Source organism: Melanotaenia boesemani, chromosome 19, assembly GCF_017639745.1.
Source record: "Melanotaenia boesemani isolate fMelBoe1 chromosome 19, fMelBoe1.pri, whole genome shotgun sequence".
Taxonomy (NCBI): Eukaryota; Metazoa; Chordata; class Actinopteri; order Atheriniformes; family Melanotaeniidae; genus Melanotaenia; species Melanotaenia boesemani.
Genome location: NC_055700.1, coordinates 3,135,676 through 3,158,167, shown reverse-complemented (window position 1 = coordinate 3,158,167; position 22,492 = coordinate 3,135,676). Strand labels below are relative to the sequence as shown.

Below are 22,492 nucleotides of genomic sequence, written 5' to 3'. Positions count from 1 at the left end.
TGAGGCATGAGCAAGCCATTTATTGTTACTGAGGAAGTTAACATGGTTAACTGCATTGAAACTCATACAATACACCTCTTAAGCTTTGAGAGGTCCCTCCCTGTGTCAGAGAGAAAGCTGGAGGAATATACATACAGTATATTTTATTGGCAAGTAGATATGTTTTAGTAAGTACATTCTCCTCTACTTGGTGCTCATGTACAATATACATGTTAAAAAATATAGTTTGTTTGCATTGTGATCTTCGTTTTCCTTTATTTTGTTCAGGATGTTTAGGATGAAAGAATTCACATTTAAGTGTTGCAGGTTCTTAGTTGACGCTGTAACTAAAGAGCATCGTGTTGTCTTTAATAGCTGTTTTATACACAGAGGCATATGCATAGAAGGCACGTCTATGCATCTAAATTGCTTACATGATTAATGGAAACGAGTTTTATCACCTGGGAAAGAAACAAAAAGTGGAAAGTATCTGAGAAGACTCAGAACAAACACTCATCCTTGCATACACACACTCACGGGACATGAAACCACCACAAACAGGCACTCCACAAAACACGAACAAGTACAGAGTCGTCCGTTTGACCGTAAAACTGCATACAGTACACCACGCTACAGAGGAGCTCGGTCCAAGGATGGCGTTCGCCTGGGAGGAGACGTTTCAAAGAACACTTGCTGAGAAGCAGCAGAGACCTCCAGCGAGAGGAAGCAGCCCCGAAAAAGACAAGATTTAATGATTTCTCAGCGTTACACAAAGAAGCTGTTCAGTCCTGGATCAGCGGTTGCAGAGAACTGTCCTGAAAGGCAAAGAGGAGAGCCGCTGCTTACGTTTTTCCCCAGAGAGGGACTGAGTCGGCACTGTTACAGTAAACACAACCACAACACTGCATTTCTCAAGGTGTACACATGGTAAGCAATGTAGCAACGCTTCACAAAATACTGAGGCAACGTGTCTGAAATCCTGTGAAGAAGAGGAGAATTCCCTGGATGCAGCAGCTGACTGAAGATGATGATGGAGGAACAACTTTTGGAAAACACACTGAGCTCAGAAGCTTTAACTCTGTTCTGTACATTTTAAAGCTGATGATTGGCTTTGTTCAGCAGGAAGTCTGCAGCTCTGCTCTACAGGTGTCACTTTACAGCTTTTGGTCCAAAAAGAAAAACAAACTCCACACCAGCTGGCTGAAATCTGACATTTCTATCATCTAAGAGCTCTATGAGGTGAACATAACTGAAAAACTTCCCTCTCTTAACTCATTTTCCAGCTCTTACATCCTTGATTATTATCCTGCAGCAGGAGGAGCAACATAAGTTAAAGACGCCATCAGACCTTCATTTTTTCTTCAAAAAACAACAGGAAACACCCAAGCATCCTCCTTCAGGTGCACGTGTAGGAATGATCTCCATTAAAATACCCTGAAAACCATTTCTGGGTCTCAGCCAGAAGCTTCTGGTATCTTCTTGCTAAGCTAAGCTAAGCTAATCAGCGGCTAGTTTTTGTGTATTTTCCAAAATGTCAAACTTCCACAAACAAAAAGACCTGGAAATTCTTTTTTTTTTCCTTTAAAAAAAAAAAAAAACTTTATACTTGTGCATGTGTGTGTAAATGACATAATCCAAATGACTACAGCCACATCACTGATTAAACTCCACTGCCAAAGCTGAGAAATGTGCGGTTGCTTCTTCAAACAGTGACTCTTAAGTACATATGGTGCTCAAGATAGGCGACGGTACACGAAAGGCATTTGTTTAAAAAGAAAGAATGAAGAATGTAATAATGCACAAAAAAGAAGAGTTAAAAAATGTTTTGGCAGCAAACAGATAAACCACAGACTCTCCTGAAAGTGTAATATGTCAACATGCTGACTGACGAAGAGGTGCAGGCCGCTGTGGAGAATCCTCACGACTCCACCCGGTGATGCAGAGCTCGACTCAAACGGTTATGCAGCTAAATAAAAGTGCAGCATTAAGGACGTCCGGCTGGGGCCCGGGAATGGTTCATCAACAACGTGAATACCAGTCAAAGCATTTTACACGTCAACTTGGAAACAAAACAATTAAAGTTGCTCTATGAATCAATTTGTGTTTAGGAGTCAGAGGTTTGAGGGTCATGACAAATGTGGTGTTATTCTTTAAAACACTGACAGCAACGGGGTCTCATCTCCCACTGCGTCGAAGGCCAACCGTTCCGATAAAACGTGTTAACTGGCTGTAAACTGGAGGTTAGAATCACGAGTGGGTTTGGCAGGAACCCCCTTACGTTTGTCTACAAACAATCTACGTTACTTTGGTTAATAAAAAAAAGAAAGGAGGAAAAATTAGAGATGAGCGAAGGTTAGTCGGGTTGTTTTCCCTCTAAGCAGAGTGCTCGCTGTCGGCAGCCCTTGTTGGGGTGAGATCTACAAAGGCTAAACCCCAGCTGTGGTTTAGTAGCTGATTTAGCTTCTCAGAGGCTCCTCTGATGATCACAGTGGTTTAGATTTCAACTCGAGGGAAAATGTTTGTGTAGAATGAGAGAGGTCAGTCTGGTCTGAGTCTCCCTCGTGTTTTGTTTGTGTGTTCTCCCCGGTTGATCCATGTCATTACGGTCAAGTCTCAGGCGTCAAGGTGTGGCTGGCGAAAAACTGTCAGGTATCAAGATCCTGCAAGGAAGAAAAATGTAGTCGTGGTAAGAAAATTTGACAAGAGGCCATGTTTTTTACTCCTGATCTTCTGTTTGGTGTGTTTAATCACATTTTATAAATATAAACACTGATTTTCTAACAGTATAGCAACACTAAGAAATTCATGTTTAAAACAACAACAGCAGGAGTCCTTTTTAACTTCACTGCTGCAGAAGAAGTACTTCTTCTTCTTCTTGAGAAGTACTCAAGTAATCCATTCAGGAAGTCAGCTTATATTTCAGTCTGAATAATTTTAATTAAAACACACAAACACTCAGCATCCACTTTATCAGCTCCACCTGCTCACCTGCTGTTAACACAAATATCTAACCAGCCAATCACATGGCAGCGACTCAACACATCTAGTCATGTAGACACGGTGAAGACGACTTGCTGAAGTTCAAACTGAGCATCAGAAAGAGGAAGAAAGATGATTTAAGTGACTTTGAACGTGGCATGGTTGTTGGTCTGAGTATTTACTGGGATTTACACCCACAACCATCTCCAGGGTTTCCAGAGAATGATCTGAAGAAGAGAAATTTCCAGTTGTTGATGTCAGCGGTCAGAGGAGAATTGGCAGACTGGTTGAAGATGATGGAAAGGCAACAGGCAGTCCAATCAGCACTGGTTCCAACCAACGTCTGCAGCAGCAGCAGAAGACACACCGGGTGCCTCCTGCCAGCTAAGAACCGGAAACTGAGGCTACAATTCACACACACTCACCAACACTGGACAATAGAAGATGAAGAAACGTTGCTGGTCTGATGAGTCTCCATTTCAGCTCCACATTCAGATGCTAGACTCAGAATCTGCTGGAAACATCATGAAAACATGGATCCATCCTGCCTTGGACCAACGCTTCAGGCTGCTGCTGGTGTAATGGTGGGGGGAAACGTGGCCTTAACCAGCACAGCCTACCTGAGTATTGTTGCTGACCATGTCCATCCCTTTATGACCACAGTGGAGCATCTTCTGATGCTACTTCCAGCAGGATAATGCACCATGTCACAAAGCTCAGATCATCTCCACCTGCTTTCTAGAACATGACGATGAGTTCACTGGACTCCAACGGCCTCCACAGCCACCAGATCTCAGTCCAGTAGAGCAGCTTTGGGATGTGGTGGAACGGGAGATTCTCATCATGGATGCAGCCGACAAACCTGCAGCAACTGTGTGATGCTGTCATGTCAATATGGAGAAAACCTCTGAGGAAGGTTTCCACCACCTGCTTCCATCTATCACACCAGGAATTAAAAAGGTCCGACCCGGTACTAGGTGGTGGACCTGATAAAGTGGATCGGGAGCACATATGAGACCTCTGTGTTTTATGTTTTCTTGTATTTACCTGGAACTGGTAGAGAACTGGAGTACATGCTGAGTCTCATCTAAAGCTTTTCTGCTGCTGCATCAGGCCCACGTTCTCATACACTCTGGAGCTGTCGTCCCTCATCCTGAACACAACCACCACAAACACAGTGAGAAACAACAGGACATACATCATAGCAAAAGGTTTAAAAAGACGTATTTGCTCTGAGGACCACTCACTCTGTGCAGGTAGGGGTGGGAATAGGGGTGCAAGGAGGCAAAGGGCTCTGCTCCCCACCAGTCAGGTCAGACAGAGAGTACTTAATGTTGGTGTACTCACGTCCTTTAATCTTACTTTTCTGGAGTAGAGAAGCAGAGGACCGTTACAGAAAGAAAAGAAAAACCAGTGAAAATGGAGAGGTGGGGTCTCTGCTGCACACCTGCTCCTCCTCCAGGCGCCTCTGCAGTGTTTCTATGTAATGCTGCACGGCCATGTAGATGAACCTGTACTGCGCCTCAGTCTGCACCATCCCAGAGCGCTGAGAACGAACCATCTGGATTGTCTTTGGCACATCGATGTCACAGTCCACCCCTGAAACCAGAAAACAGTCTGTGTGTTACACTAAAAACCTTTTTGGTACCACAAAAAATGATAGGTAAAAGCTATTTTTACCATTAAACCACATAAACATATGAAAACTTGACAATAACAGAACATCTCTCATGTCCCCTTTATCTGTATAAATATTTAATTAACTGAAATATTACAGCAAAACAGATAAACTGGAGAATTAGATGTGAAAGTTTTCTTCACATCAACACCTTCCTGTCCACATGTCCGACTTTCTACATTTCTGTTTATTATTATGCATCTAAACTGTACAAATAATCTAAATTGTAGTCTAGAAATGGATGAGTCACGATGATGAACCAGCAGTAAGAGATTCCTTGAAAAGCTGCACAACCATATCTGGCTGCCCAGAAGAGAAACATAAAGAAACGAGGGCTGGATTGTCCTGCATGCAAGACTGAGTTTTGTATTTTTTTGTTTATAAAATTCCCTTTTTTCTGAGAATAATTTTCATTTAAATCAACAGGAAATTATTTATAAATTTTGTCTTAAATTTTACATCTACTGAACTTAAGTTTTTGTATAAGTTTGTATTTATCTGACTTTTTTTCCATTCAGCTTTGAGCATTAACCTCATTATCTCAAGAACCCCCTGTACAGGGTTGCCAGGTCTGTTTATTCTAAGCAGTTTTGGGCTTCTTTTAAGTACAGTTGCTTATGTGGGTTTGTCCTGCTCCCTGTAGGAGACTTGATTCTCTAACAGTACCCACAATAAATTAATAAAAGAACTGCTGGCTGTAGGACAGGAAACATCAGGACTTGTCCACAACTGTTTCCTTGGTTACTGTGCCTGTCCCAGTTGGTTTTTCAACCACAAACACATGCACAACGTCATCTGACAGAGAGACAGAGTGACAATGCCGGAGAAAAAGTGATGAAATATAAAAGAATGAGAGAAAAAGTGCATTGGAAGGCTGGTTTCAGTAGGAGATGAAACGATGGCATTCTGTTGATTTTGCAAGTGTGAAACACCATGCAGCATGCTGGCACATTAAAACAAAAAAATTCTTATCTAGAGGCTAAAAGGGCAAAATTAGGTCTATTTGAGATGGTTCATGTGTTACTTCTTCTACTTAGAGTACTAGAGTTTAAAAGTTCAAGTTGTTTGTTTTGGGCTTGTTTTCATCAAGTTGGTCACTTGTTTTCCTTGTGAGATCTGGCAACACTGCTCCTGTACAGGGGGAAGCATGATGTCCTAGAGCAGAGGTCCCCAATCCTGGTCCTCAATCCTCACTGCCCTGCAGGTCTGAGATGTCTCCCTGCTGAAACACATCTGATTCAAATTAATGGCTCGTTAGCAGAGAGCAGTTTAATTTGAATCAGGTGTGTTGTAGCAGGGAGACATCTAAGACCTGCAGGACAGTGAGGATTGAGGACCAGGATTGGGGACCTCTGTGCTTCAGACAACAGGAAGCAGTAATGCTAATATTTAGCATAGCAACATGACAGGAGAAACTCAGCTAAAAGACTCCACCAAGCATCGGCATCCAAACCAAACACAGTTCAAACCCCAACAGTTCTATGTGAATGTAGAAAACATGAGAACAGCTCTGTCCACTTTAGAGCTTCTGCTAATTTCTCCACACAAACCAGGAGTCATGACAGCAGAGACTCTGCTGGTTACAAAGACGTCTGTCTCATCACTGTGGGACAGAAACTCTGGAGCTAGCAGCCAGAACCAGAATCATGTCTTACTTTTGCTGTTTGTGGAGAAAAGTGTGATTATAGAAACTCTGCTAATGTTTCTCCTACGACTCTCTTTGTTTAACATGAACCATGAAGGTCCTGCTGGTTTCCATGGAGATGAAGGAGGTTTATAGTGAAGGGTTCACTCTTCCTATCATAGACGATTCTTGTGCTTAACTTCTTTCTGGATCCTCATGGTGTTTCTGAGGTGAATGTTGGGCTACCCCTGGATCCTCCTGACTAACCATTGTCCATCATCATCATCATCATCATCATCATCATCATCATCATCATCGGCCAATGGCTTACTGAGATATTTACCTGCATAACACCTCAAACACCTGGAAACCTGCTCAGCTTCAGTTTTTTTTTTACCTTTCTTATTTACCTACTAATTCCTGGGAAAACTTTACTCAATCCAAGCGGCTCAATGTTGCTCCAACTCTGAGTAAGTTTGTACACAAAGTAGAAAGTGTGGATTTTGTCTCAAATCACTTCACTAAGATCAGAAAGGGACAAGTAGGAGCGCCAGGGACATTTAGCTTTGTTTATTTGAGCCTCTGACTTATTTTAAAGGTCCCATATTATGCAAAATTCACTTTTTAATGGTTTTGGAACAGTCATACTGGTCCCCCCGCATGTGTAGGAGACCCGTAAGTGTGAAACTCTTTCAGGCGCTCTCTCTCCCCCCTGCTCCACCTCTAGGGAAGTAAGCGCTGAAATGAGCTTGTTTGAAAGCGTGTACGTTATGACGTCATAAGGGACAATAACCACTCCCCACAGAGCGATGGACCCGCTTACCGGCTCTCAAAGCCCGCCCTCTAAAAATCACCTAGCGCCCAGTGTTTTTCCCTCTTCGGCAACCCTCGTTAGCGGACATGGCTAAGCGACAGAAGCACTGTTCTGTTTGTGGCTGCATAAATGAACACGAAAACGTTTTTTTACTTCCATCCACTGAACCCACGAGGACTGAGTGGATTAATTTTATTTTTGGAGGAAATGTACCCGGAAAACTTCCAAAGGTTTTGCATGTCTGTGGCCAGCATTTCAAAGAGGACTGTTTCCACAACATGGGGGCATGGAAAGCAGGCTTCGCCAACCGTTTGAAGCTGAAGCCAGGTTCAATACCAACTGTCCGTGACACAGCTGGAGAGGTAAGAGCTGGCAGTTATTTTATCGTTTCGGCCTTATTAGTCTGATAGCTTGAAAATATATTAGCACTGTTGTAAATGTAGCCAAGTCACTGTTTCTACTGTTTGTATCCGGTGCCATTGTGCATCAGATTGATGAGCGTAGCTAGCTGTGTTCTCCGTGCGTCGCGGTTTGGGTCGGTAATGGGGGCTTCAGGAATGGGTTCCGGTGTTCCGGCGTTTGTTTATCCTTCACTACGCTGTAATCAGCGTCTAGTAACCGCTAAGGCCTAACCTGTCAATCACCTCATGACGGGCGATGCGATGGGCGGAGCCAACAGCTGAGCTGCTCCACCAGGGTTCCGCCCACCATAAACGGCACATTTCTGAAGCTGCTAAAAAGAGGGAGGTGAAGAGAAGCCGCTGCACTCAAACTGAGGGTCGATTTGTCCATACCATGGCGGAAATATTTCATTTAGATATTAATGAATGGTCTCAGATTGGGAATAAAGTGTATAATATGGGACCTTTAAGACAGACTTGTATAAACACACGAAGCTTTAAAAAGGACACAGAAGGAGCAGGAAGCTGATGATGAAGCTCATCGAAGCCCAGAACAGCACAAACCCTGTTGGTTATGTCATGTGGGTGCAGTCAAGTTTCAGCTTTGATGAGCATGTACTCACCTTTTTCTCTGATCACATCTATCAGGATGTCGATCACTATAAACGTTCCTGTTCGCCCGATCCCTGCACTGAGGAGCACAACAGAGAGCATCCGGGTCAGCGTGCTGCCTTTGATGTCTGTTGGATATAAGGCTTTTTAAGTCTGTGTTTTCAGCGTGTGTACCTGCAGTGTACTGCTATGGGCCCAGCATCCAGAATGCCCTCCTGTTTCAGGTTGACTTCCTCTAAGAAGTCGAGTACACCACCCGGGTCGGTGGGGACCCCGTGGTCCGGCCAGGCCCTGAAGTGGTACTGCCAGACTGTGCGCTCTGTGTTACCCTGGAAACAGTTTCCATGTTTACGGTTGAGAGACCAATGTTAGACTCTAATTTTTGGTAAATAAAACTCTTCCCAGTCCAACTTACCTGACCGACTTTGGAGAGTTTCAGCTCTCGCAGGATGTAGTCGTGAGCGGCGGTCTCTCGTACGTTCCTGACACGCATGGCCCCGTACTCCTTCAGAGCAGACATGTCTGGCCAGTACTTCACACATTTACTCTGTCAGGATACAAGTACATTCATTCACTTTGTCCAGTTTGTACACAAGCAGAGAAACAGGAAACTAAACTTTTTATTTTTAAAAGAGAAAAAAGGAGAAACAAACTGTAGCTTGTAGCTGTAGGTACAATTATTGTCCGAGAAATAACCATATTTTACAATTATTATTATTTTTAGTTAATTATTTCCCAACACTATAAATGTGTAAAATTACATGAACACTCCTTTTAGGTCTTAAAGTTTAATTTATTTTTATCTAGATGCCAACATAACAAAATAATATAGACAAAGTAAAGGAAATTTCACCTAAATCCCCTCTGTAGTGTAAAATAAATAAATCCGACATTAACTGCGGATTTCTTTCAGAGAAAACTGATGAAAAGGCTACAGGACCTCTACCTGGACCTGGGAGGCTTCTTTCTGGAAATTACATTATAATTGTGCTTTAAACCCAACCAGAGTCGAACACAATTATAAAACTGCAGCCGGCACCATAACATTTCACATTTAAAGGTAGGCCAGGTAAACATTAAGGTCATTTAGCATTAACAGAGCTGGTGTTTATCCTGCAGCAGGTGAAACACACTGCATGCATTTCCCCTTTTCACTGCAACTGCAAACAAAAATGTTTTCATTATAAATCAGAAAAATAAACTGCAGCTGCACTGGAAATATACGGATGTAAAGTTTCCTGATCATATACTGGACTCAACTATACTGATGCTTTAACTACATATCTGTTAGCTTCCAGCTTTTACTTTGTTTAACCACAAGAGGGCAGCGTTGTTGTAAAAGGCAGCGACGACCTCAGGAGCAGAAAGGTTGGTGGAGAAAAAGATTCACATTGTCAGGCTGGATTGGAGAAAATAAAAAAAGACATGTTCTAACACTTTCATTTTATGTCTCTGACAAACAATTTCACCAAAAAAATGCACTTAAAAGCTAAAAGGCGGAGGTTTTATTTTCAGGTCAAGCAGCTCTAACATGAACAAATGATATACAGGACGTATAATAAAACTGACTTGTTCTACATATATTTTTATATTATCCTTAGCATTTAGTGAAAATAGGATATTGTGAGTAAAATGTAAAATAAAGACATTAAAGTCAGCTGTGAGTGTGTATTTTCTGCAGTTAATGATGGCTGTGGTCACAACGCTAAACTAAAGGCTTAAAAATAAACCCAAAAACTGAAGTGCATCACAGTGGCTACATCTATCTGATCTGTTTGGTGGCAGTAGTGTGGCTTTGTTGTACTAACATTTACTCTGGTCTGAAGGAGACGGCATGCATTTAATCTGCTGTTAAAGGGTCCATTTCAGGTGACATTTATCAGCAGGAGGGTTCATCAGTTACTGAGAACTTGTCACAACCAACTGCAGGGTTTCACACGACCAACGTGTGGCGCATCACTGATACATGCACACACAAGAACAGCTGAGGCTCTTTTGTGTTTGCGTAGTTAAATCCAGGTGGTGTACATTAGACATTTAAAGGCTGTCCCACTTGTTTTATTTTAGTTTGACATTGTTCAATAATTTCTTTCCCAGGCACATTTTCAGCTAAAAAAATCTTTTCGGGAATCCGGACTGAAGACAAATTGTGACATGTCTTGAAACGTTGAAGAAAAACTGGCTCACCTTCCCTCTTTCCACCTCCTTGGTGGTCATGACGATGACTCGTGAGTTCTCCTGAAACACCATCCTCCAGAAGTCGCTGATGGTGTTCTGCAGGCAGCCCTGAGTGGCGATGTAGCTCTTCTTCACCTTGGTGCTGTTACACTTTGAGTCCAGGTCCGGCTGCACACACACACCCAGGACACGCCATCAGCTGAGAACTTGAAATCAACTCAAACTGAGGGACCGAACATGCTGGTCCACAGCAGAGCCAAAAGATCACCAAGGAATCGTGCATGTGAGCGTGTGGCCTGAGGATGAAGTGAGTTTACCATCGCAGTGGATACTACCATGATGATGTTGGCGTTGATGTAGTCGGAGCCCGGTTCGTTTAGGTCCCCGTCATTCAGCACCACTCGCGTGTGGTCGACTGGGAACAGAAGCAGAAAGACAACAGGTGGATGCCTTCAGGTGATTCCTGAGCCCTCAGATTTTTAGCATGAAAAAGCAGAGCAGGGTTCTCACAGGGAAGAATGTTCTTGTATCTGTTCTTGTTTTTGTTCTCTGGCCTCTGGCCCTCTTTGCGACTGTAGAGCAGCTTGCACTCTTGTTGCTGTAATGTCTGAACAGAGAGAAAGAAGAGCTACATTATAAATCAGGTCCAAGCTTCACATCAGGTTAAATCTGTACAACTCAGTTTAGGATATATATTCAGATTAATTTATCTTGTATTATGAAGATTTTTAGTACAGAATCAGACACAGCAGGACATTTATGACAGTCACAAAGATAATGTTAATAGAGTGAACCTCCGTTAACCCATAAAACTCAAACGCTGTCACTTCTATCACCACCAGATTCTTAAGAACGGTAGTGAGTAACGTTGTGGGGTCAACTGTGATGGATACCCTGCCCTTCCAGAAGGCATTTATATTCTGCCCAGAAGGTTTACAATCCAGCCACTAAATGTAGTTTTATACAGAGACTCTATTTAGACCTGGACATGATGAGAAGCCACTTCCTGTCAGACTTTCCACCAATCAGAGAGCTTAGATTGACGGTAACATCCAATCAGGAGCAGCCAAAGATCAACCAGTGAGCAGAAAGTTCTATGTGTGTGTGAAAAGAAGAAAAATAATGCTCCTCTATGGCTGGAATAAAGCCAAGAAGACGTTTCTGATGCACGGTGGCGCCACAAAGCAGCTGAGCTGGAGTTGGTTTAGTGAGGATAGCAGGTAAATAGTAGCAGGAATAACTGGAAATGAGGAAAAAGTGGAAACATGGAAATAGTTTCTGTTGTGTGTTTGTTTCAATAACAATATTTTTTCTCCTGAAAGCCAAGACTTGAGAGAACGATGAGATGAGAAAAGGTTTGGTCACTGTTGGTCTGTGTGTTATTTCTACAAAGTTCTGTTAGTAATAAATTCTGCTTTCTTCTTCTGGTCGACCTTTATGCTGCTACATCTATTCATACATTCATTTTACATCATTTTAGCCTCAGAATCTGACAGCTGAGAAACATCATGTCTGATGCTGACTGGGGTTAAAGCTTCAGCTTCTACATGCAGTTTTACATTAAAAAAATAAAAAATACAAAGAGGGCCAAAAATAAAAAAACAACTGGAGTTTTTTGGGTTAACAGGGAACTCATTTGTTTTATCCATCATGTCCCTGCAAAATGAAAACCATAAAAACTCACCTCAAATTCTTCCCAGAAGCCTTGCTTGACCTTATCTGTGGCCTCCGCCAGTTTGCTCAGCTCACGAACTCGAATTTCAATCTCTGCTGCGTTGATACGAGTGGTGTTGAGGGGCTGCAGAGGAGGTGGAGCATCCATTAGTCCGTCATCAGCACATTTAGAGACTTGGTAAAAAAAACTGAAATGGGACAAACCTGTTTGAGCTGAAGCACGGTGCCCAGAGTTTCCACCATTGGGTTCTTCTTGTAGTGCTCTACCAAGTCTGTGAGAGAGTCAAACTTCTCCCCTCCACCCACGTCGTACTTCAGGTCATGCTGAGTAAGAAAGACACAGGTAAACATCAGTAACAAATACAGACCAGTCTTCAACTTCTGACAACAGAGATGTCTGTAGATACAAGGGAATCTGGCTACAGTACTACTGCAACCATTTATTTCTAATGGACCAGGTGCATTTTATCGAAATAGGTCCCCTTAATTCAAAGAATGCATGCTGATTGAAAAGAGAACTCCACACTCATTTAGATCTGTTTGCATTATTCCAGGACAACAGTGTGTAGATTCTACTGGATTCAGAGCATGAATGCTTGCAGCCGCCTGCAGTTTGCTGTTTGTCGACACGTCTGGTGCAGGACAGAAATGTCACTATTACTATACTATAGATTTTCTTAGTTTTATTCTAAGAAAAATAATCAGGATTTTACAATTATCAGGATGTGCATTAATTAATTTCCCAATACACTAAATGTGTAAAAATGAACACTCCTTCAAGTTTTATTTAATTCGGTCTTTTGATGCCAACACAACAAAATAATATAGAAACCAAGTAAAGTAACCAGGAAGTCTTCCAACTAAATCTCCTCAGCTCTGTAAGGAATAAATAAATCCTACATGGTAACTCTGCATTTCTCTCAGTGTTGAACTCATGTTCCTGCAAGTCCAACCCGCTAACACCGCATGCTCTCACATTAGCAGCTAACGCTAACACCGCATGCTCTCACATTAGCAGCTAACGCTAACACCGCATGCTCTCACATTAGCAGCTAACGCTAACACCGCATGCTCTCACATTAGCAGCTAACGCTAACACCGCGGACTCTCACATTAGCAGCTAACGCTAACACCGCATGCTCTCACATTAGCAGCCAACGCCAAGACAACAGGCGCCGCTATGTTGCCGCCAGTCGGTTGTAGGAGGAAAACGTTTTAAGGATGGACAGCGGTTACCACCTGTCCGTGCCTACATGGATGACCTGACCACCCTGACCTGCACCATCCCATGCACCAAGCGATTGCTGGGAAAGCTTCATGAAAACAAAATATGGGCTCGGATGAATTTTAAACCCAGCAAATCCAAGAGAATATTCATTATCAAAGGAAAACTTGTAGACCACAGACTCCACATCAGTGAAACACCCATACCAATGATGTCAGAGCAGCCGTCAAGAGCTTGGGACGCTGGTACAACGACAGCCTCAAAGACTCAGACCAGATTAACCAACTAAGGGAGGTAACCATCAAAAGAGAGGAAAAGCTTGAAGTACACGGAAATAGCAGCCCAGTCAGAACAACACGGCTGACATACTAAGGTTTACCCTGTAGAAGTTGGATGCAGAGGGTTTGTTGCCAAGACCACAACCAAGCTCCTGAATGGGGTCAAAGGACGGGCCTCACAACAAGCTGTGAAGAACAAAGCAGCAACTGGCTGTGGCTCAAGAGAAGGATACCAGCTGAGCTGCAAGATGGCCACTGAGGGTAGAAACAGAGGGGGGGTACCTGGGACACCAGGTGTTGCCGCTGAGCTCTCTGGAGGTGTCGTGGGCCTTTATCAGCGAAACACTAAGGATAGAGGGTGCCCACCTGATGACCCCAATGAAGTTACTACCAATCTCTCACCCAAAAACACCAAGTAAGAAGCAACGCTGATCAATATTCATCAAATCCTATAAGCTCTACATGCTAATTTCACGTTTTTACAACAATCTGTGAGGTTAGATCTAAAGTCCACATGTTTTTTTTTTCCCTTTCCTTTGCTAACGTAGCAATCAGTAACTGCTAGGTTAGCAAAGGCGGCCAATTATATTATCGAATGTGTAAACAAGGGACCATGAAAGGTCCCTAGCTGGATCAGGGAATTCATGAATTACATATCTGTCTGAGCCCTATGCTGAAATTGGACTGAATCCCAACTTTAATGCTTCCGTTTGCCTCTGTCTGAAGTGTGCCTGATGGAAAAGCGTGTTCTCGACTGTATTTTAATGTCAGCCTAACGATGCTTCCTGGAGAGCCTGAGCTCTTCTGAGGTGGTGCGAAACAACAAATTTGAGGACCACTGGTCTACCGTAACAGAGACGATGGAAGACAAAGAAGCTCAGGAGTGTGTTCACCTGGCAGCGGATCATGACGTGAGTGACTTTGGGTTTGCTGTCACTGCTGTCCGTCTTGTCGTCTCCGGTGCGGACGGACAGAACGAAGTCGCCTGGATGGCTCTGGCTCTCTCTCACCAGGAAGCTCCCGTTCTTGCCTTTTTCTGTCAGCAGCTTCTCGGCCTCTCGGCCCGACAGGTGTCCGTGGAACCATCTGAAAAAGCAGAAACACATATACTTCCAACCTCACGCTGTGACCAGAATACACACAAGTGCAAATTATTTTAACTTTATAAAAAAGCAATGTAGTCAATAGTGTATGACTTGTCTCACTCTGGAAAAACACCATGAAATAAAGACACAGATATTAGCATCAGAAAAAGGAGATCAACAAGTATTTCTGTTTAATAGAATCATAATTATTTTTTTCCTGCCCAACACCACCACACAGACACAGGAAGCTGAGTGACCGCTGTTTTAAGTTGGTAGGCGGAGACGCAGCTGCGCGTGAGTCACTGTTGTGCTAACATTCAGCGTTAGCATTATGTTATCAACTTGGTGTCATTACTCGTCAGAAAACCCTGCTAGTAATACAGCGACATGCGTCATATGCAGGGCTGAAGTTTACAGAGGTGGCTGCTAAATTTAACACCAGCAACCTTATAAAGCATTTAGGTTGTCATCACGTAAAGGAGCACGGCTGTTTGCCTTAAAGAAAAAGCACAAAAAACTGCCGCACAACAAACACTGGCAAATACTTTTAAAAAAATTAAATAAATTGGCAAAAGAAAGCCAGAAAGCCACCATAATAACACACAAAGTTTGAGAATTAATTGTCCTGGGTAAACAGCCCGTTTGTCGTGGAAAACCTTCACCTAAAAATTCTTTATTCAATTGAATGATAGTAACAGCAGTATTATGAATCAAAGTATAATAAATACAGTTTTTCTTAAATTATAAATTTAACTGACACTGATATAAAAACAACAGGTATCGGATCGGTACTCAGTATCGGCAGATACCTAAACCCTAGGTATCAGAATCGTACAGAACAAAATGGTATCACAACATCCCTAAAATAAACCCAGAATCTGCCTTTAGTCTTCAGAGTGACTCATCAGTGTCATGTCTGTCAGATATGTAACCGCTAGACTCCATTTACAGTCACAGTCAGCTCCTGGGTCTAATATTAAACTTCTTGTCTTTTTTTTTCTCTGTCATCAGCACCTCATTGCAGCTGATAAAGCTTCATGCTTCATATCAAATTTAAAACTTTATTAATAAGCTTAGACATCCCACACCCCTGCACTCACCTTTCTGACGTGGGGTCTGCACAGTTGAGGGGATACTTGAGCTCGATAACGTCTCCATTTTTCTCTTTCAGTTGCCCGTGATGCTCCATGTAATACTGAACCAGCTCTGCCAGGGTGGCGAACTTCTCCCCACCATAAAGGTCGTAGAAGTCGCCCGTGTTTTGGATCTTAATGTGGGTGACGGCTCCATTTCGCCTGCAGGGAAACAGATGAAACACTCAGGAACAACACCCTGGAGAGCTGAACCCAACAAGATGTTTGCTTATCCTGCAAAGTCCTGTCAGTAAAAAGAAACAGCTGGATCAACTCATCGTATTTACAGCAGCAGATTATCAAGGAAAAAAAACATAAATTGTCCCAACAATCATCTCAAAAACACAAACTCAAAATAAAAAGCGGAGACAGATATAAAAAGTCTTGAAGCAGGACTGAATTATTTTATGAAGATTTTATATTTACCAAATAAAAACAAGCATTTAGATGTAATCAGTGCAAGAGAACAGAATGTAAGAGGAAAAACTCTAAGAGGAACATCTGAGGGGGACTTTCCTAACAAGAACCACTGGTCAAGGCAAGAAACTGTAAAAACAGAAGAAAATAAGTCAACGTATCAAATTCTCCAACAGTCACGAGCAGACTGCAACTAAAGAATGACCACGACAACTCTTGATCCCCAAACCACAGGACGGAGAATGAGTTTCTATCCTGTCTTATTTTCCGGTGTGAAACCTACACAGCTGAGCTTCTGAAGCTGAATGAGTGAGATATTTCTGCGTATGACCAGGACTCTGCTGGTTACGGACAGAAAACTTCACATTACAGTAAAAATGAATCCATCAGTAGGAAAGTGATGTTTTACTTCAGCTCAGTTAATCAAATTTTTACATTTGATTTACTGACACTTTAAACAGCAAAATAATTACCTGAAAGAAAAAAAAAAAAAACTATTTTGGTTAATTAATAGTGAAACAAATTATTCTCAGGCTTTAATGATGTGTGATAATTAGACGTAGCACCTTTTTATTTCCCTCTTGATGAAGAATAAGGGTATAATGATTAAAATGAACTACTACTACTATTTATTATTATTATAATAATAATATAATAATAATAATAATTATTATTATTATTATTATTATTATTTTTATTTGTATAGCACTTTATATTGCAGGGAATCTCAAAGTGCTTACAGAAAACAGGAATTAAAAAAATCTATAAAATACTTTTAAGCAGAAGGCTTTTTTTAAAAAGGAAGGTTTTCTAGTTTTACTTTAAAACTTCTTAAGACTGTGGACTTCTCAGGTGGTCTGGTAAGGGTTCCAGATCAGCCATGCTACGAAGCTTGGTTCTGGGAACTTGGAGGGTGTTTGTGGTTGTAGAATGGAGGGTTCGTGAGGAGGTGTGAGGGGTGAGGAGTTTCTGTAGGTATGGAGGGGCATGTCCATGAATGCACTGGGAGGTGAGGAGGGAGACCTTGTCTTCTATTCTGAGTGGGATGTGGAGCCAGTGAAGAGCTTTCAGGATGGGGGTGATATGATCCTGCTTGTGCACCCTCATCAGGATCCTGGCAGCCGTTCTGGATGTATTGCAGTCTCTGAATGCTCTTGCCAGGGATCCTGATCAGGAGTGCATTACAGTAATCTAGCCTGGAGGAGACAAAGGCATGGACGAGCTTCTCTGCATCTGCCAGGGGGAGTGTTGGACAGAGTTTGAAGATGTTCTTGAGGTGGAAGAATGAGGTCTTACAGAGATGTTTGATGTGGGTGTCAAAAGCAATGTGAGGGTCCATTTTAACACCCAAGTTAGAGGCAGGTGTGGAAAAGGGGCATGTTTTGGCCAGAGAAGGTGATGCTGGTGATGGTGGAGGAGCGGAGCTGGTGTGCAGTGCCAAAAAGAATGGCTTCTGTTTTTGAACTGTTCAGCTGGAGGAAATTTAGCTTCATTCATGTCTCCATCTCCTTCGGGCAGGTGGTCAGTGTGGATGTTGGCAGGGCAGCAGAGGAGGTGGGGGTTGCTTTGAGATAGAGCTGTGTGTCATCAGCATAACGGTGGAAGGATATCCCATAAACTTCTGATGAACTCCAAACCATTTTTGTTTTTACTGTTTATGGCCTGTCTATAGCAGCAGATGTAAGCATACTGGATTATAGCTAACAAGCTAATTTGCATTGGTAAATGGTCAGATTATGAGGTTAAAATGATGTAAAATGAACGTATCAATAGAAAAAATATTGGCATTGAAACAAACACACAACAGAAACTATTTCCATGTTTCCACTTTTTCCTCATTTCCAGTTATTCCTGCTACTATTTACCTGCTATCGGGGCGCCGGTGATCTATCAGGGTTTTAAGGGTTAATGCAGCTGCAAAAACATCATGAGCATCTTTGAGTTTTGAGCACTTTTAGACCACAGGAAAGACTTTTTACACGTTAGTATTTTTCAGAGACTAAAAACTCTAGTGAAGTTTGAATAGTTAACGCTGATAACTAGTTCAACCCTGCATTATAACTAGCACTAACAACGCGAGCAGCAGCTCTAACATCAGTCCAGTAAAGTCTCAGCGCTGAAGCACATTTTATTTCCTGTCGACATAAAGCGCTGAGTCATCGTAGGTGACCACAATTATCTGAGAAAACAGAAAAGGAGAACTTGTGGTAGATGTGAAGCGCAGAAGCATCAAACTGTTGATGAGTTGCTGGTTTAAACCAGCAGGGACTGGTTTCCCTGTGGAAATGTTCACCAGACAAACGTGCCTTCTTTTTGTTTCCAAAGGAAGTAAACACTGCGTAACATGATAGACTGTACAGTTAAAATATAAAATGGACACGGGCTAAATCAACTAAAATGACCTAATGATACTTCATTTAAAAAATGCATTACTTGACGGGCCCCTGACATGAAACCAAACATTTTTTACTAAGTACAAGAAGATGATGATGCTGGCCTCACTATCACTGGAGCACAACTACATGTGCTAATGTAATCAGCACATGTAATAATTATAATTATTATGCAGAAACTACATAATAATATAATTATGAAGTAGTTTCTACCAGGGGGGTCAAACGTACGGCCCGGGAGCCAATACCGGCCCACTACAAGGACCAATCTGGCCCATGGGATGAGTTTGATATACGTAAAAAAGACACATGCAATTTTTTCAAATAAAAGTAACTATAATTCTCAATTTGTCTATGTGAGGATGCATTGTTATTATATAAAACATTTCCAAGACAAGGGGATAATTATCTGACCTAATAGATGAGATTTCAGTTTGTATGATGATGTGGTCAGTTCAGGTGGTCAGGATTACTACACACACGACGAAATGTACACGTATGTACATTTAAAATAACTTCTAGATCCTGAAAAGTTACTCTGGTCATGATGTGAAATATACACAATAAAAATATATGGTTTTCTAAAAGAATAGTTTATTAAATCTTAACATCTTTATCATGTTCTTGTGGTTTTTTGCATGAAAAGGATTTTTATTTATTTTAAGCTGATTATATTACTGGTCCACCCCACTTGAGATCAAACTGTGTTGTATATCATCACATGTTGCTTAAAATGCATCCAGGAGATGCTGAGCAACACTTCGGAGTCCTGTTTGTGTCCAGTTTATAAATGCAGGTCTAATATTTGCTCTCCTTTTAGCTCTGCAGTAGCTCCTGAGTGAACCATCTGGCTCTTTAGCTGCTTGATGTTGACCAGCTTGATGCTGACTTTGTGTCCGTGTTAGTTTAGGGCCAGGCAGATAAAACCCAGGGGGGAGTTATTTGCCAAGACACCTGCCTGCTGCTCCTGGAGACCAAACTGATGCAAGTATATTCAGTTAGGACAAAATAAAATGCTAAATTACAGCTGCAGAGTTTGGTAATTACTCTCTCTGGACTAACCGACATCTGTTAAATGATAACGCTGGCTCACAGCTAAGCTGATGTGATCTTTTAGCATCCAATTGGAAGATGGAGATTTCAGTCATTTACTTCTTTTCTATTATTATTTGTAATAAAAATCCTTATTTTAAAGTCACATATTTTACTATTGGTGCTCACTGTGACTACAGCAACACACTATAAAGCGTCCACTGCTTTAAACAGCCATGAGTGTTGTAACTTACCGTACTGAGAGGGTGAAGTCTCCTGGATTACTTTTACTGGGTCTGGCTAAGAAGCTCCCATCCACACCTCGAGTCAGCAGGAGGTTTTCGGCCTCCACACCTGTGATGTTGGGGTGAAACCACCTGAGAGAGAAGTAAAACAATCAGAACGTGATCACAAATGGATCAAATATACAGCAATCAGTACAAATGCCAGCATTACTGACAGGTGAAGGAAATAAGAAGTTACAGCTTACTCGACATGTACATCCTATCTGAACATCCTTCAAGACCCCACACAGCTGTTCGTGGCAACAGTTTTCTCTTAAACAGCAAAAAGCTCTTCAAGAAGGATAAAACCCTAAATATTGCCCCTCATACTTTTAAACATCCCCTGATCCTTATCTGATCAATTCTCTGTAGGATGCATCAGTAAAAACTCTCATCCACAGGAACCTTAATCTATAACCTGCAGGACTGAGAAGAATCCAAGATCAACATCCTAAAGGACTAAAATGACCTATGTCATAATTAGCAAACTTTTAGCATCATAAAATCTGTTTGTGCACAAAAGACATTCCCTTTAAAGTATTTTATCTTCAGAAGTTGGCACAATGTAATAAAAACAATAGAGCCGACATGATGCACAACATTTTTCTAATAAAAGTGGTTAAAAAGTGAACATATCATCTTTATGACCATTTGCAAGAAGCAGCAGCCCCACTGACAGGCTGCATGAAATGCAGATGTTTCCGATCAAGGAGCTGACCATCATGGCTCAAGTAAAAACCTCAATTTACTACTTACTAATAAAATTATTTTTACACTGAGGAGCTTGGGGAGGGTTTAATTGAAAACAGGGTTTTCCCTCCATTCTTTCAAACCAAATACTTGGTGAATGCTGAGCTGTTTAATATCTGTTTTATTTGAGACTAACGAGGACTTCTCTGTATGGTTTCCACCCCAAACTTGGTTTATTCCATGTCTTCCAAACTGTTTTAATCCTGTATGTCATTCAAGCCTTCTTCCTATGTGGGCATATCTCTCTCTCTCTCTCTCTCTATCTGCTCTTATTCCCGTCTTTGAATTATTTTCACCTCCAAACTGTTTTTGAAATCTTATATTTAACCAAAAACCCTTTTTTCTGCCTCAAACTTCTAGGTTTTGGCGTTTTTGTGTGTCACTTACCTGATCTTGTCACCCTGCTTTGGCCCACCATATTATAATGCTGAAATCTAAAACACTGATCTGCTTTTAATAACATGAAACCCACCGTTTTTCCAGAAGTTAAAACGTTTTGTTTTCCCTCAAAATGGCTGAATTGTGTTGGCCCGTGATAAAGTGGTTTGTAAATAAAGTTAGATTAACTCATGTGAAACGCAAGTTTTGGTTGTCAAACAGATCATAGCGCAGTGCAAACATTATTATTATTGTTGTTGTTGTTATTATTATTAATGTCTCAATTCACTTGTTTGGATCAAAATCCAGTTATATTTAACTTATATGTTTTTACTTGTTAACTGCTGTTTATGGAAAACATCTGAATGTGATCTGAACATTTGAGAGCAATGTTAACGTGTTGTTTACTCGACATCTTCAGACTGAGCCTTGAGTTGCTGGTGTTAAGATAAATGAAGTGATCCTATGCTAGTTGTTTCCCTCGCGTCTGGTCAGAACCGTCGGTTCACACAGGGCTTGTTAGCCAAAATACCAAGAGCTAAACAGCTGAGTTCAGTTAAACTTAGCTTGCTCGGCTAACACTGTCACCAGACATTGTTTTCCAGACAGCCCCCTTACCTCCGAGATGTCATTTTTATCGTTCCTCACTTCCTCGCTGGCAGTTAGCAGTAGCTTCAAATGACTGGCTAATGTTTCCGACCGTCTCCGCTAAAATCAATCAATAAAGTGCTTCATCGGTTAACACCCGGTCAAAACGGGCATTGAAAACTAGTTGGGCATCCACGGAAATTTTCAGTAGCGTCCGCTAAAAAAAAGGAAAAAAAAGTCTCTAGGCCTTGGCCCAGGAGACTTCACAGCCAGTCGACTATTGGACGTCACCAAACATGCGACAAAACAGAATGTGGTCGGATTTCTTCACCCTGAGCTCCCGTATTCCACTGCAGCGTTCAACCATAAGACGGCGTACCAGGTTGTTGAACAATCCCCGCCCGAGTAAGTCTGATCCCGTGAGAGACGTGCTACAAATGAATGTCCACGCACTTTAACTAAGCGCATGCTCAGTAAACTTAATTTTTTTAGGTGCGTTCAGTGTTTGCTCCCAGCTATCCATCTTGTGAGCTGAAGATGTAAAAGCAACAGTTTTTTGGAACTAAGTAATTATAAAAATATTTTAAAATCCTGTTTGTTTTTGTCTACATCACCTCTAACGTGTACAGTTCTCAAGTAACTGGTTAATATGCTTCATTACCAAATAATACAACAGTCATGTATTTAGTCATTTCTGCTGATGAAGCGTAGTAGTCTTTTTAATGTATTTAATGTGCGTTTGAACGTCGTATCGTAACGCAGAAGTGGTTTTTAACCACATGAATCCTGTCAGTGGCTCGATCAGAGGGAAAACTTTCCTTGCTTGTGCTGAGACCCACCTAGTGACCGTTTTAGGAATGGTTCTTAATTTTTTCACCCTTATTACAAAGCCCGTGCATTGCAGCTGGAGGGTCGACTGCTATAACGTGATTGTAATGTGTGATTGGCTGTGGCTGTTTTATTTGTTGTTCAGTTGATTTTGTTATTCAT

General features: G+C 41.7%; 1 protein-coding gene across 2 annotated transcripts; it reads right to left on the bottom strand.

The window, feature by feature from the left end:
- On the bottom strand, positions 1-21,925 carry ptpn11a (protein tyrosine phosphatase non-receptor type 11a). Of its 2 annotated transcripts, none has more exons than XM_041969377.1 (16): positions 21,533-21,925; positions 19,757-19,879; positions 15,628-15,822; positions 14,336-14,528; positions 12,144-12,263; positions 11,950-12,063; positions 10,776-10,872; positions 10,601-10,680; positions 10,275-10,433; positions 8,503-8,634; positions 8,262-8,416; positions 8,099-8,166; positions 4,406-4,557; positions 4,206-4,324; positions 4,006-4,111; positions 1-2,639 (listed from the first exon to the last, which is right to left on the bottom strand). In XM_041969377.1, the coding sequence occupies exons 1-15, from the start codon at positions 21,544-21,546 to the stop codon at positions 4,042-4,044; spliced, it is 1,791 nt and encodes a 596-aa protein (XP_041825311.1). In that variant the 5' UTR covers positions 21,547-21,925; the 3' UTR covers positions 1-2,639; positions 4,006-4,041. The 2 variants fall into 2 exon arrangements, with proteins under 2 accessions (XP_041825311.1, XP_041825310.1); XM_041969376.1 differs by having other exon boundaries at positions 10,583-10,680; positions 21,533-21,924.
- Positions 21,926-22,492: the final 567 nt, after the last annotated feature.